We start from the raw sequence: 16,679 nt of genomic DNA, 5'->3' as shown, positions 1-16,679 counted from the left end.
TCCCATGGCCCCCCTGCCACCAAGCCACTGCAGCTGCATATCGAATACAACAGATGGTGATTTTTATTCTCAAACATAATTATGTTGCCTTTACACTCTCTTTTTATAAGAACAATTATATAAAAAAATGAGCTTCAAAATTGGTCAAAAGTTGAGAACAAATTAAGAACAAGCTGAGGCTGAGCTACTGTAAAATGTAACTTTGAACAATGTTTCATCTGAAAAACTAGGTGTTTTTTGCCATATTTGGATGCTTCTTCGGTGAATATTTAAACATGGCAGCCAATATATGTTTTCTCACGCACTTTTTTGGCAAATGAGGCCTGGACACCTCCCTAGAGCGAAAAGCTAGAAATCGCACTGCTTATACCCTATAAATTTAAGAACAAATCAAGAACAATTCAGCGTCAGATTTTCGAAAAAATTAAGAACAACAAGCCTGAACTGCAATTTACTGGCTCTTATAAAGAAGAGTGTAATGGTAAATTTTATTAACCTCCCTTAAGGCACCGCAATGGGGAAGCCCTTTGCCCCAAATTTTGCCAACATATTCATGACAACAATAGAACAACATATCTTGAGCAATGCCCCGATGGGGCGTAGTGGAATGTTTTGAGAAGATTTATCGATGACATAATCTTCATATGGCAAACACAAGCTTGAAAACCTACTGGAATTTATTCAATACACCCTATATCATCCGCAACCCAAATATGCATAACTATTCCATCAAATTTTTACCCATATAGCCCCGTTTACAGTGTCTTAGTTTTCTGGCAAGCGGTGCTGGTCTTTTTAGTATGGATTTTAAACAAGACACAAAAATAAACCAAGGGGTGTAAGACACAAACATAAACAAAGGGGTTTAACACTTAAGGTAAAAGGAAATCAGAATCAATTTAGAAATCTATTCCATCTAGCCCAAGATCAAACTGGCAATTTCTACTTCGTGTCACTGGTAGTCTGTATCATTTTACTTTTGGAGTAGACAAATGACAAGCATAACCTACTTTCTTGCTACAGTTGCATAAGAAAAGCAACAAAACAGATCCGTTGGTAGAGAACATTTGCCCTGCAAAAATCAGTTTTGCCCTGCGAAAAGGTGAACAACCCCATCCTACCCCCCTCAAGTGACGCCTCTGAATACACCAGGAAAAAAGGAGTTTGTTTTTTAGCAGCAGTGAGGCAGCAAGAATCAAAGAAAAGGGTTAAAATCATAGGCCGTACGACCAAGAGACCTCGACAACAAACAACTTTTACTAGAAATTGAGATGAAACATAATAATCATGAAAGCTGGAAAACATATTTTCCAAATTTTTGAAAGGAAGTACAAAATGAAGCGCAATCACCTAGATATTTCACATTTGAAAATCTAATTATGTATCAGCCTTTAAGAGTTGTTATCATGTCATGTAGAGATGTTAGATTATTTATTTTAAAATGGCTTTGGAAAAGCAAACATTTGAAAAATACTAAAGCTTTTGCTGTAATAATGACATCGGAAGCAAATAAACAAGAAAGGGATTCTGAAAAGTTTAAACCGAATTTTTCCTTATTTTACACAGAAACAGACCTTTGTCTATTGCTGTAGGCAGCTGTTTCCCTATTTGACCCCGAAACTGTGGAGGAGATCAATCTGTTAACAAGGGCCTAAGTGCGTGTCGAACGTTGTCTGAATTGTATCTATCTATCGATATAGCTTGATTTCTAGCAGACAAACGGATAGAAAGAGCAGATTTAATTACTCATTGCCTTGGAATGAGGTTAGTTTTCTTTTTCGTGCTTGTTTCTTGCAGTTTTTAGTCATTTCCCTATTTGACCCCAAATGTCGATTTCCCTATTTGACCCCGAGCGCGTCGATCACTCAGCTGATTTATTTAGAGAAAACTTGTAACCCTCGTTGCAGGATGTGTGAAATTTGGATGAATATGAAGAGAATGTGTATTTTATATTGATATTTCTACCTTTTGCTATTTATTTTTAGTTAAATCGATGCTTTTCAACGTGTTTTACCTATTTGCTCCCGTCGCTACGGAGGAGACACGCATCAAGCTAACGTAGAAGAAAAACATTATCATTTATTCTGTAAAAATTGCCGTAGTTGAATTAAATAAGCATCTAAAAGGTAGATTGAGGCATGCCGAATCCGATTCTGAGGTTGGTTTTGAGATATCTGTCAAATTTTTGAAGTTATCAACGATTTCCCTATATGACCCCGATTTCCCTATTTGACCCCGTTCCCTATTTGACCCCGAGCGCTACCAACGCTGCTCCTCGAATGAGATTTTGAGTTCTTTTTCTTAAATGTCATTTATGTATAATTCTCTGGTGTGGTTATTTGTGGCGATATGCACATGCGGACTTGCAAACAGTGGTAAGTCTAGCTCGCTGGTCATCTAATTTCTCACTATTGTTTAGGCCAGCAATTGATTGTTTTGTCCATTTTTCTTGATTTTGAACTCAAAACTCATGTTTAATTATCTCAACATGCAATTCGGGTTCGAATATTTTCTTATCATTTCCTAAATTCGTCAGTCTAACTCATTTTATTCGTTAAAATCGCTTATATCCAATGTTAGGTGAACACTCTCCAAGCTGCCTGGCATTTCCATTCATATTAAAAAAATTCTACATAAGAAGCCATGGATTGATGAAATAAAGGTCGTGAATAAAGGTCGAAATTTAATACAAGGATGACATAATGGTCGAAATCAAATGATTTTATCAAATAAAGGAGTAGTGTTTTTCGGTAATAATTTAACTGCTAGTATTTGTTCAATTACATTTCCTGGAAATATGATCGTTGAATGAAAATGTTGATGTCATAGGCTATATATCAAAAAATTAAATGACAATAACAGTGATAAGGTGAACCATGTCTGTTTGATGGCAGATTAAAACAGCAATTTCGTAGATGCAATAAAAATTTAAATTGTTTAATCGATAGAAAATACAGGATAGCCTATTTGATACACTGGTTTGATGAAATCTTTGTAAAAATCTTGTAAAGGAACCGACGAAATCTTTTTTGTGCCCTCATTTTCGAGCATCATGACTCAAATCTCACTTCAAGACTCATATTTTCCCCCTTTCTAGAAAGTTTCACCAAAAATTTGATTGCAATCTTTGAACATATATTTTCAACATTCGTTTTTCGTTTTCAGATGTTTTTGAAATACATTCTTTTTACAATAATTCTATAAAACTTTGTCCGGTCTCGACATTCTTAAGAAATATATTCATAACTTATTCTTATTTTTTCAAACGTGATATGCTTTCAGGGAAACACAGTGAGATTTTTCAAACGTTTTAAAAGGAAATAGTTGCCCTCGAAAAGAAACCACGCTTTTTGTCAAAACAAGTCATGCGATTCTCTCTTGTAATCATCGCAAAACAGGCAACTGTTGAAAAATAGGGCAAAAAACCCGTTTTTTTAAGAAACCAAGGTCGACATTGAGCACTCCAGTCTCTTGACGCTTTAGGAAATTCCAATGCTCATTGTTTCTTAACATTTTCTTATCTGTGTTTTTTATTTTAACGCGTTCAGGGTCCTTTGTTTAATGTTTCTTGCTTGGAATTTTTCCAATTTGTTGTAAAGGGTTACACAGCTGCAAAAAGTCAATTGTCGGTGTTCGATTGCGCGGGACCTTTTTCTCAAAAGATTCACTTCTGTTGTAATACTGAACTTAGATGTGGAAAGTATATTCGCACTCGTTTTTTTAATTTATGCAAACCAGCCAATATGCCAACGGTATATTATCACAAAGTTTTTGCCTTTTCAGTGCTCATACTTTTTTCAAAATTAATTTGTTCCTCAACTTTTTGGCTTCGAATACTGAAGTTTCTGATTGCCCTGTATGCGTTTCTTATGGCGAGTTTCTTTAAAAAAACAAATGGAGATATGCGAGCTTTGGAGAAGCATAATTTAATGTTCGTGGCTCAATATATGCCTAAAAAAGGCTGATTTAATAAAATGAGGAAAACAGTTTCTACCAAACCCCCTTTGTGTTGATAATGGAGACCTGTATTTTTTTGTTCTTTTTTATTTTCTTGGAGAAAAGAGGGAGGGGGTTTTATCAAAATTCAGAATCTTTACATAGTTTTCATTCGAATAGGGCAATTATGTTAGAAATGTTAGTTGCATATTTCGTTTGAATATGGAAAGTTATTTATATATTTGCATGGAATATTACCAAGATAGATATTATTTTATCCTGATGTCAACAATCCTAAGAATTTTTCTTTAAATTTGGAACTTGTAAGTGACTTACGTCCCCGGCTATGAAAGCTTCAAAATTGAATTTTTTCGTATCCTATTTAACCTAACTTTTTCAGAGGCAAATTTACTACAATTCATTGGGAGCTTCAACAGAAACATCTTTGTTTCTTACCAAGGCTAATTTCACTATTATTGATTGGCGGTTTTAACGGAATTCTTATCATTGGCGAGGCTAACCTTACTTACGACTTTTATCCATATAGGGGCTACAGTGTGCCCGCTAGGGCTATTTAATTAGCTGGCGTAACTAGGGCTATTTATCTTAACCAAGATATTCACTTTAAGAATTGACGCTTTCATTATCATGAAAACTAGAGTCATAACCTAATAATTGTATAAAATGTCAATAACTTCTATTTTAGCAGCTTGATTTAATACTTATTTACACTCGTAGTATTAACTTTCGTGATTAATTACTAAATTAAGTATTTTCTCTTTCTTTCTCTTTCGCGTTGCATGTTCTGCAGCTTGCAAAAGTCATCAATCAACAGTCCAAATCTTATAGTACTATATACTTTCGAATTTCCTTTGAGGGCGATCCGACTACAATTTGCAAATGCTCATTCTGTCTCTTTAAATAGTCCAGGGATTTCGTTTTTACCAAGTTTCCCCTAGTTTCTGGAGAATAATACTTCAAATGTTTACACTTGGAAGGCACCAACCATCATCTTTCGTTGTTGAAAAATTTCACAACGTAATGCCACGAAAACTGACTTGCTGTTTTTTCCATTCCCTTTCAAGGTGGAATCAATGCATTACTACATATCTCCGACGGCTCATTCGAGGTTCGATCTTATCCTGTCCTTGTTTCTTGGAGGTTCGATCTTATCCTGTCCTTGTTTCTTGGAGGTTCGATCTTATCCTGTCCTTGTTTCTTGGAGGTTCGATCTTATCCTGTCCTTGTTTCTTGGAGGTTCGATCTTATCCTGTCCTTGTTTCTTGGAGGTTCGATCTTATCCTGTCCTTGTTTCTTGGAGGTTCGATCTTATCCTGTCCTTGTTTCTTGGAGGTTCGATCTTATCCTGTCCTTGTTTTTTGGAGGTTCGATCTTATCCTGTCCTTGTTTCTTGGAGGTTCGATCTTATCCTGTCCTTGTTTCTTGGAGGTTCGATCTTATCCTGTCCTAGTTTTTTGGAGGTTCGATCTTATCCTGTCCTTGTTTCTTGGAGGTTCGATCTTATCCTGTCCTTGTTTTTATCCTATCGTAAAGCAATGTTAAAGGATTTCTCAAAATGTAAACATTTCCCCTGTGTATTTTCAACTTTGTAACTGAAATTCAAAATGAATTACACTTTTTGTTCAGCGAAATGTCTCCATGGCAATTTGAAAGCTCGGAAAACAAGGGGATCGATCGTAAGGATGACCGATAACAGCGAAAGAAACGAAATTGCCACACCCAGTCCCCAATTTTTATCATTGCAAATATATTTAATTTTCACAACCTAATCAATTCTTGGTGGGACTCGTTGGCAAATTTTGCCTCATTAAGAAATTTCTATTTGTCTCCTTTGGTAATCAAATGAATAACGTGTGTCACAGCTGTCCATTACTAAAAGGCAAGATAAACGAAACCGAATTCTTTGTTAATAGACAGGTTTAAGCGACGGGTTTTCGTTACTCCAAACTGTAGCAAAGCGGCTACCCAACTCAACGCCAATTATGTTGAGTACACACAACTTTGTATTTCGGGCTCTTGTCTGTAACTGAACAAATGAAAACATGGCCTGCCACCTGTATTCACATGATTGCAATTCTTGCACCTCATATATTCTTTGGGTTCAGTTCATGAACGTCTGTAAATATTTGCCAACAATGTCTCGCTACTGATTTTTTTCCTTGGAGGATTCTGGCTAACTAGCTAACCAGAAGAAGCATATTGCTTCATTGCTCAGCCCTTTCGGTTTAAAATTTTGCTTAGCTTCTTCCTCAGCAATGCCGTTATAAGAGGTCAATAGCAAAAGGATCGAGCCAAAACAACCAAAATTTCAAATGTTCTCGACAGTTATGTTTAGTTGATTTGCTCCTTACATCAGCAGTAAATTACTGAATGCATGCACTCCTAACACTTCTTTGTCGCTCAAATGAGCTTTAGAAGTGCATGCATTCAGTAATATGTGCTACGCTCCTTCTTCGAGCAATAATTTGATATATTAAGTCCTTCTTTCAATTCCACTGTAGCCCAGCCCTTTGTGATACTACGTTTTGTTATATCCCTTTTACTGCAATCTATAATTCTTCTGATTTATTCTGTTCTAACACTAATCTAAGTTTGAAAATCAAAGGCACTATTTCCCGTCAGTCAACTGTTCAGAGTTAGGAAAAGGCTCTGCGTTTGTTGTCGAGAAAACATTGCGATTTAGCCCTACGTTGACGATTGGATACGTAACAATAGGTCTGTTATAAAGTCTAACAAATTGGAATTTTAAATGACCATCGAAATGCGTCGGGGACATTGAATTAGAGTCTTGTGAGATTTATGCTATTGCGATTCGATATTTTACAAAATACACCATAACTCATCAATTCAACGGTTTTCAATTATTTCATTACTGTGCATGCGCCTATTTCTTCCTATAGAAGACTTGGCTGTCTTATCAATGTTTCTGTCACGCATGAACGATGTCTTGCCGTTGGGTGTGCTAAAAGTTTTTGAGCTCAATGCATGGTTATCTTGATGAAAATAATTATAGATTAATATTCAACACGAGTGGGAGCGTAACTAGATTGTGAATATTTCTCAATTGTTCAATAAAGCCAATTTTTGAATTCAATAATTCTTTTAGTATTTTTTCTTTCAAAAGCCGACTGCCAAGGTCAATGATTTTCACCCTTCGATCAATGCCATTAGTCAAATTGCTGGGTCATGCTTTGCCGTAATTACCCATACTCCCATTCGATGACAGTTTAGGAGGAACGGTCGCCCAATTTCTAGGTACCAACTCACACTGAAGGTATAGCTACAATTTGATCAATGAAATATCTGCAGTAGATTATTTAATTCAAGATGACCTAATGGTGTAAGTTGCAAGCGAATAAATTTGCATTGGATTTCTTATTATGCACCCTAGAACACAGCAAATCGTTAGATAATAGCACATCATGATTATACAAACGAATGACATTAAACTTGAAATTCCATGCTACATGTGTATAAATTTGACGAGTTTAAGCATTTAAAGTTCATTAATGCAATCTTTTTTCTTTCTGTCAATAAAACTGGTTTTGTTGTGCTTCTTTTCGTTTAATTTTGCATAGGAACAGACCTAAAAGACACTCTTTACTCTTATTAGATCAAAAATATGTTTTATTATCTTCAGTTTTAAAACGGATTTCTCTGAAGTAGATTTACTCCACGAGCCTCTGTTTCGCTACTGCCTCACTTGACGGACTTTACAACAGAGCCATGATGACCCTCTGTTATGGCGTCTGTCTAAGCATGAAGTAACGCTATCAGCTTAAGATGTAGATATAGCAAGATCTTAACTTTGCTAAAATATACTGTTGTTTTTGCTTCGTCCATAAATTTGTAGCAAAAACTACATCACAATGAGCTGAAAGAAAATAGCACTGCTCCCGTTTCCATGAATGATAAAATATTGGTATTTCAAACTCAAGAGCCTCCAATTTTCGACTGATCATCTTACTTTCATTGTGAAAATGTTTCGAATTTTTGGTTCAGCTACTTTTTTAATGTTCATGTTTGTTTAAAAAGGCAATTTTGAAAGCCAATATGTTAAGTATTACACCAGCAATGAACACCTATTTCTTTAGTTTGTATATGTTAAAAAGTATTAAGTAAGGGTGTTTTTATCTATTCTGTTTCCTAAACCCATTATCTTGAGTGGAGTGTTGTATGTGATTTGATCACGACTTGACACGCATGAGTTGATGCTAAGTATCAGAGTATCAGAAAAGATACCTCCTTGATCTTTGACTCGCTATCCCTAGATGAAAAAGGCTGCTAAACAAACAATTCAGCTTTTGTTTTATAAAGGACTAGACATTCAGTAGTTTCGACCTAGGTTTTGTGAAACGTACTCACATCCAAAAATCTTTGTAAAGCTGATGACCGATAAACATACCGATTTAAACATAAATGAGCTATAGAACACTACAAAGAGACTTTTAAAAAAGTAACTTTGGAAGCTTTTTAGAAAATAACTCAGTATTTTTCAAGATGTATTTTGTTCTTGTGACTTTGTTTTACGTTAGACAACCTTCATCGCACTTAAAACACCATCCGATCGTTCAAATTTTCTCATTTCTCATTTCAAATTCTCTCTTTTCTCATGGAATTTATTTTAGCAAAGGGTTGTCATGCTCATAAGCCTTTTCTTTATATTTTTTCGTTTAGTTTATTTTTGATATACAAATGTCATACGACTAAGTTCAAATAACATTGCCTATTACTCAATGCAAAATTAACTGCATTGTTTCCTTTTTGTAGGTAATGTCTACTTTTACGAAGAGACACCATTGTATGTTTACCCAGGCCAATGTGTCAACTTTGCTGCAAGATCCCATTTCTCCTTCTTCAATGACACAACAGGGAATCTGCAGGTAACATGGAAGAAGGATACCCGTGTCTTGAACAACACAGGAAAATGGTGGGTAAAGATTTGGAGCAACAATTTTGATTAACTCTTCTTCAATTATTCTACACTTTATTAGCTTTGTTTTTTAATTTTTTGAGGTGTAAAATACTAATTTTCTTATGCTTTTGATAATGACTCTATAAATGAGCAAGTTTTGCCTCAATAGCTTGTTCCCTGATGAGGATTTTGAAGGTTTTATAAAAACTAAGATTTTGTATAGGAAGATGTGAGATATTGATTGCAAATGGATTTGTCAGTCAATTTTTAAGCAACGCAATATACGTCATTAGTTTTGTTTCGATAATAAGGAAATGAAAAGTTTTGTATAGCTGCGTAAGTTATAAATGCCAGTCAATGGTTACTATTGTTAATTATTGTAATTTAGCAATCAAACATTATCTTGCTGTCATGAAATACATCTGACATCTGACACTGCGTTAAGACACTATGTATGTTACAAACTTTCCGAAGAGTTAGTTTCAGCATGCGTTGCTTATATGTTTCCAATGCATTCAAACTCATAGTAACTATCGTTACAAAAGACAACTGCTTGTCAAAGTTTCAGCGAAAAAGATTAGACTTAGATCTATTTGACAGAGCACAATTATGCTTTGTCCCAAAAGCTGTTAGCTTCTGTATGCACAGATATCACAGATCGTAACAGCGTGCTTCCTTTCTTCCACGTGGAGTATTACACAAATAAGCTGAAATGATGGGCAATGACTTTCTACTTACCATGTTCATGGCTTTCGAATGGAAACTTAAACCGCTTTTGTTGTCTCGGACCCCTGTGAAAAGGAATTAAAAGAGGGTTCAGCAATGGTTGATAATTATTGATTGGTTAAAGCCCCAAACCTTGTTGGAAAACGCCATAGAGTTCTAAAGTGTGACGTCATCAAAAACCCCTTTTTAGAATTTTTGAATTTTAACCACATAGCGTAAAAGATCACCATGAAATACTTTCAAATAAGCAAAATTGGCCGAATATATCTAAAATCGTTTGAAATATGGCAAATGAAAGATTTGAAGTTTGCTAACGAATCACTGTTGTTTGGCTCTGTTCATAAAGTTATGAACAGAGACTAAAATACAGAGGTTTGATGGGCAGAGAACCAAAAAACATGTGGCCATATCTCTGCCATCTCGTGATACACTTGCCTGATTTTGCAAGTTTAGAGGTATTTCATGATGCTCTTTCAGGTTATGGGATCCAAATTAAAAAATTCTAGAAAAAGATTTTTGTGACGTCATCACTTTACAACTCTATTGGCAAATTTTAAATACACAATTGAATCTAAAACTTTATGATTGACGGCTCATTTTCTGATTGGTATCGACAATAGATTCCAATGTGCTTCTCTTTCTCCAGGCTGAATATCACCTATGCTAGAGCTTCAGATTCTGCTTTTTATCAAGTTGAAGTGAAAAATAAACGCCTTGATATCACTGAAGAGACCCTCTTTTGGTTGAATGTGCAAGGTCAGCATCTTTTTATTAGCTCAACATTACTTAACTTCTTGCATGCAAGAAAAATATTCTATCAAAGTATACTTTATCATGGTTGAAAAGTGGCAAGAGTGCTTGGCCAGCCAATTCCAGCCAATATCGTTCCTTTTATAAGCTCGCATGGAGATTGTTTACTTACCATGCCTCCCAAAATGCATTCCTTTTCCCAGATATTGTTGTTTTTTCCTCCTCTACCCCTCAGAACAATGTTGATAGTTTAGGTAAATTTCTTACAAGTCACACAGAAAACTTAATTGTTAATCCCCTACGTCGTTTTATAAAAAACCAGCTTCATATACAAACCAGATACAAACAAAGTCTTGATAAAATAAGAATTCACTCACGCATGAATGCTAAGTTTTATGTTTTGTGACTTTCAATTTTTTCTGAGCATTAACATGCGATCTTGTTCCGTGACCATGAAAAGTTGTGTGACTCAAAATCAAGAGTATGTTCAAAAGAATGTTTCTAGGCTGTCTCTCTCTGAGTTTCACGCTTAATGCCATCATCAGGCAACTGCTGAAGACTAGGCCTGTACCGGTGACCTTTAACTTCCCTATTTGGTCAGACTGTTTTGGTCAAAAATTATTAACGTTGCTAAATTTTAAATCGAAATTTCAAAATTGAAAGCAAACGTTTCTTTTTTCGCAGAATGCAGAGCAAACGAAAAGGAAATGCCTGGCAGCACAACCAAATGCAAGACTTCATGCGTTGGTATGTATTTTTTGGTTCTATCTCACATGGAAACAGTTTATAGTCCTCGTTTTGCTTATCAGTAGATGTTTGGAGAGATTACAACTACAACTGTCAAGGACATGAGGTTACCAAAATTGTCACTTTAAGACAAACTTCATGTGTACATAAGACTAAGAACCCACGTTAGACACCTTTTCACGCGCATTGTACTCGACTCAATTTGCGTATGTACTACAGACGACGCGACTATTTGTTTCGAAAAAAAATGGTTCTCCATGCGGATTTTCTTGAAATTGAAACGGATATGCCAATATTCTTACGCACAAAGTATTATGAATTCATAGAAGTTGTTATATCAATTATTTATATTCGTAGAAAGGCCCGTCAAAGATCGTTTTATAGATGTTCCATCAAATGCGTTCTAAACGATTTATGTCATTGAAACCTTTTATTATAAGATCATTCAGGTTTGAAGCCAATACATGTAATAAAAACTAACATGATTAAGCCAAAATGAATTGTAAGTTAGAAATGTTTGGCGTTGATTGCTGAGAGCATTGTTTCAGTCTCGAAAAGTGCTTTCCCAAAAACCGTTGTTGCCAATTTTTTCTTCCCAGCGCGTCTACTTTCTACATACGATGAATTAAACTTTTATTTACAGCCTGAGAAGTTGGCCAGCAGTTCTTCTGTAATATTGATATTTTCTTTCGCGATAATGGCCATCATAGCACTGTTACGTGGGAAGGAGTTATGTTTAAGAAGGCTCTATTGATTCGTCTTTGTGTCTCAGTCCTATTTTAGATGGTTATGTAGGATTGGATTTATCCAACTAGGGACGATTTTGCGTCACCTGACCGTGCACTTATCCTATCAGTGCTGTTTGAAAAACATCATAACAGGCCAGTTTTGAATAATCTCTCTCAAAGACTCTGTTTCTCTCCACCTATAGAGCGAGCAGGACCTTCAACTCCGGAATTCTGCATTGTTTTATCTCTTTAAATCTAACGAACTTCTCAGTCATCTTAAAAAAATACAAGCTTTATTGTCAATAAACGTTAATTGGAAATGTTGAAAAGCAAAGAGAAAAACATGCTTTTTAGTCTTGTTAGGAGAAATTTAATGTGGAAGAAGTAGATGAAATTTCATTGATTGATTGTGCTAAGTTTTATAATGGCAACATGCTTCTGATATCTGGCAGAGCACTGTTGTCTTTCCATCTAGGAGTTAGAATTCATCTACATTAAATTGAAAAAAACCGCTATTGTGTAGAGAGAAAAGTCGCTCTTTTAGAGTCTATTGGAAATATTTTCAATAGACAAGCGGCATTGATTATCTTATTGCCCTATTTCGATCCATAACTGGGTAATATTTTCATAGCCTAGAAATCTTAATCCTTTTCCTGATCTTATACCCTGAAAAGCGCAAAGCTCGAGTATGTTTTAAATTGTTTGCTTTTTTCAAAGCCATTTAGGTAAGGCACGTGTGATGTTAATCTATAGTTGGTACCCCCATAGTATGCTATCGTTCCGCTTTTTTGTGCTATCATCAAATTTTGTATGAACCCCTTTATTATTTTGCCAATTATTATGAATTCAGAGGAAGCTCACGTAGAACCGCCTTGCTCTATAAACCAAACCTTAAATTTAAACGAATACTGAAGATATTTTAAAATCGAGATTTTTCTACTAACAATTATTTTAATGGGTGAGAAAGAGATTTTCTTCACCAATTTTTTTGGAACTTGAGTTTTTGGCCCCAAAACTGTTGCTAGTCAATATTGTTTCTAGTTGGAGAGAGTGGTGATCTGAAATTATGCCACATTTGACATTGTGTGTCATGATTTTGGCAGACATTTTAGAAGTGAATTAGTGAACAAATGCGATTGTTTTGACTGTTATTGTCTGAAATCGAAATTGATGTTATTGTCTAAAACTGGATAGATATTAGAGATTCATACTTCGTCTCTGAACAGTCGAATCGTCAGGTCATGGAAATTTCATTAGCATCGGCAGAACATAAGTTCAGAACACGTGGACGAATACAGACTTCTGTTAATACTTTTTGCAGCGTTGCTAGAGAATTTTTATGATGACAAAAGAAGCCGATAGATGTCAATTTGCTTTTGAGGAGAAACCGATTTATTGTAGAACCTTAAGGAAGAACCGATTCATATGTTGTCATGGAATATTGATAATTATCTAAAATAATTATAATCAAATGACTGAGGATTGACGCCTTCTGGGCTTGCAATGTGAATAGCTCTTCAGAAAGCTTTTTTAAAAAATGTGAAACATGTGCCATTAATCCATTTGTCGGTTGTCCTGTTTTTCGCAGGAAACTAATTGAAATTTGCACCCCATCGTAGGTCAAGCGCGCAGCTGCTATCAGGAAAGCCTTTGTCGCGACGAAGGAATAAAAAGCGAGTTTCTGAGCAATATTATTAGCGAATTTTCACAAACCTGAATTAGCGTTTATACTAACTTGTACGAGCTCTAAAATGTTTCCAAATAATTGAATTTAGTCCTCTGCGACTGAAGCTGCAAATATTTTTGAAAATGTTTAAACGTGCCCAGCTACAGAGTTGTTGGCCTCAAAACCAAAGAAAGATATTTCGACCTTAGCTTTTAGAATGGAAAACGAAATTAACTTCATGTCTTTGGTTTATTAGAAAGAAAAGAATGAATGAAGTTTCATTACTGGGATGATCGTTTGCTCCTCCCCCTCGCAGTCATTTTGTATCACCATATCTTACTTGAGACCTTGATAACTCCTAATCTATACAATTAAAAAAAGCTATGACAGAACGCTGTAGCAGTTTAATTATTTTTCAGTTGAGTTAATTGTATATTTTTATCAATCTGTTTTATATCTATTTTCTACTCTTGACAACAGAAATTCATTGTTTTTACTTTCTTAGAATTTCAAGCCTATAAGATACGTCATACCAAAATATAACGTCATAAAAATAGAATTCAGGATATTTCAATTTAGACTGTATAGCCTGAAAGAGCATCACAAAATCCTTCTGAGTAAGCAAAATCAATTAAAAATTTTGAATTTTGGGTGAGTTATGGATAATTAAAGATGTTAGGTTTGCTAACGAATCACTGCTATTTTGGTCTGGTTCATAAAGCTATAAGTCGAAGCCAAATTGCATCGATATGATTGGGAAGATCTTGTGGCCTTATCTCGGGCAATTCGTAACACCTTTAAGCTGGTATTGTACATTCAAAAGTATTTTTTAATGCTCTTGAAAGTTATGAATATATTTTGAATATAATTTGGACATCGTCACTCTGGAACTCTTTGCAAGGAAATGTTCCAAGTAATCTTCGGGATCTTCTTGTCACACAATATTTTCTGATAATTTAAAACTGCAATGATAACATAAACATTTCTCTTGTTTACTATTTGAGTTTTCTGCCAGGAACAAGTTTTCTTGCAAATTTTTTAAAATTCATTAGCTTAATCTTCAAACGATGCTTTTCTTTGTCTTGCGCTCACCTAGTGATGTAACACTTTTTCAAGCCCCATTTACCAACTAGGTTTGACTTCATCTTAAAGATTTTGCATATTCAAAAGTCTTATTCTTTCGTAAATTTACTTACTTTCAGAGATGTGTCCAGCTGGCTGGAGCTATCTAGCTAGCAGTAATGGCAACCGATGTTATAAATACTTTGGAGAGCCAAAATCGTGGTTAGCGGCTCGTGATAGTTGTCAGAACATTGGCTCTCAGCTTGCAGTCGCTGGAAACGAGCAAGAAAACAGGTCTGTTTTTAGCAGCAAGTATCATGAAAGTGATATTTTCCTCAATAACGCGTTCAATGAAATATCTTGACTTGACTTGACAAATATCATAAAAGTCACTTGAAAAGACTTCCTACCTTCCTATACCATTTTTAGGTAGCCAATATTGTTGGAAGAGGGCTTGGGTGGTTCGACCCTGAAAATTGGGTTTGTGTTTCAAGACCTATTTTGGCAGGGTTAAAATCATAGGCCCTCCCGTTGATTCTGATCCTTCATACGCTGTAGAAATTGGCTACCCTATACTAACTGCCGACAGACAGCAAATAGTATGGAAATATTGTCAGGCAATTTTTTCAAGGGACTCTAAGTATGAGGTGAGATTAAAACCCGTGTAGGTATTTTAGATGAAATAATCTAAGATGTCGTTCATATAGCCAGACTTCACGCCAGAACGAATATTCAACACTTCGACCTATCATCCAGTTAGTTTTCGTCGTCAGTTAATGAATAATTTTATAAGATCATGATATATAATTTAATACCTGGCTAGATGTAAGATAGTATTGGTAAAGCGGAATACGATGTACCCCGCGATTTGTTCTTTCTTCTGTTCTAGAAGTAATTAACTGTATTTTGTTGAATAAGCCAATTTTTTCGATAAAAAATCTTCAACTGAAACTCACCGACATTTACTACGACAGCCTTTCTAATATCTTTTAAAAAGAGATTATTTAGACCTTTAACCCCTCGTTGCTAGAACGCGTGAGTAGTAATAACCAATGCTTATTGTAGTTTTTGCTGTGTTTTATTTTGCAGTTTTATCGGGAGCCTTGTAAAATCTGCAGAAGGGAGTTGGATTGGTCTCAACGATCGAATTTCTGAATCAACATTTTTATGGAACTACGAAAAGACAAACTCGTATAGTTTTACTGCCTGGGCTGCTAACGAGCCAAACAATTACAACGCGAAGTGTAACATTGAGAACTGTGTCGTAACGAACAGCAGAACAGGACAATGGGCTGATGTGATATGCAATTCATTTTATCCATTTGTATGCCAGAGGTCAACTGGAGGAGGTATGTGATAGTTTTTTGCATAGCTCATGCATTGTATGTCATACATTGAATGTGTTGTTGGTAAATGTAATGAAGAAGTGTCCCTCTCATTCAGTATTGAGCTTCTTCGCAATTTGCAGTGTTTAGCTTAGATGAAGATTTATGCATGCCTTAAACAAATAAATACTTATCCACTAAAGATCAACCATAGAATACTTTGGTTAACGCTTAGTTAATAGAAAAGAAACAAAAACACTGCAAATTTCAGCTTGCAAATTTCAGAGGCGAATTAGATGAAATTTTCTGTTCCGTTTCTGGTCAACAGTTAGTTTGTAGTCCTCTTGACGTTAATCTCTTACTGACAGAATTTGGTGATGGAAATGCCCAGTTATGTTGCTTAACTTTTGTTTTTAATTTCGTCTGGCATGTTCTTTATCGATTGGCTATCCAGGGCTTTAGCTGAAAGAAATTTTTTCTTGTTTGTAAGTGATAAAAGGGCAAAGAAATCACATTCTAAACATTCAATGTCCAGATGCCTTTTAGGCTTTATTTTCTATCGTTTAGTGCTTTTTTGTGGGCTTATCACAGCAAGAGTTTTTAATTGCTCTAGAGATCAGTGTTTTAGACTTATTTGTTGACGATCAAAGCTGTATTTTTTGACCTCCGCAAGTTTGGTGACCAGGTGCTAGTTATTTAATTAAAATTCATCTTTCATCCGTACCATTGCTTGAACAAATGAATGAAACTAGAGTTTCTCAATGCTATTAACGCTAAAAAGAGCATTGAACTGGACAGCTAGA

The 16,679-nt window shown here is 35.3% G+C and overlaps 1 protein-coding gene across 1 annotated transcript in view; it reads left to right on the top strand.

The window, feature by feature from the left end:
* The first annotated feature begins 2,274 nt into the window (after nt 1-2,274).
* The window catches only part of LOC135681754 (macrophage mannose receptor 1), a 49,871-nt gene continuing 35,466 nt past the window's right edge, over nt 2,275-16,679 (top strand). The window contains exons 1-6 of the mRNA XM_065196355.2: nt 2,275-2,375; nt 8,728-8,887; nt 10,245-10,354; nt 11,033-11,095; nt 14,692-14,845; nt 15,641-15,900. Coding sequence (XP_065052427.2) covers nt 2,306-2,375; nt 8,728-8,887; nt 10,245-10,354; nt 11,033-11,095; nt 14,692-14,845; nt 15,641-15,900 — 817 coding nt within the window. The 5' untranslated portion in view covers nt 2,275-2,305. The remainder of the gene's footprint in view (nt 2,376-8,727; nt 8,888-10,244; nt 10,355-11,032; nt 11,096-14,691; nt 14,846-15,640; nt 15,901-16,679) is intronic.

Source organism: Rhopilema esculentum, chromosome 12 (genome assembly GCF_057945365.1).
Source record: "Rhopilema esculentum isolate cy_ngs chromosome 12, ASM5794536v1, whole genome shotgun sequence".
NCBI lineage: Eukaryota > Metazoa > Cnidaria > Scyphozoa > Rhizostomeae > Rhizostomatidae > Rhopilema > Rhopilema esculentum.
This window is presented reverse-complemented; position numbering and strand designations above follow the sequence as displayed.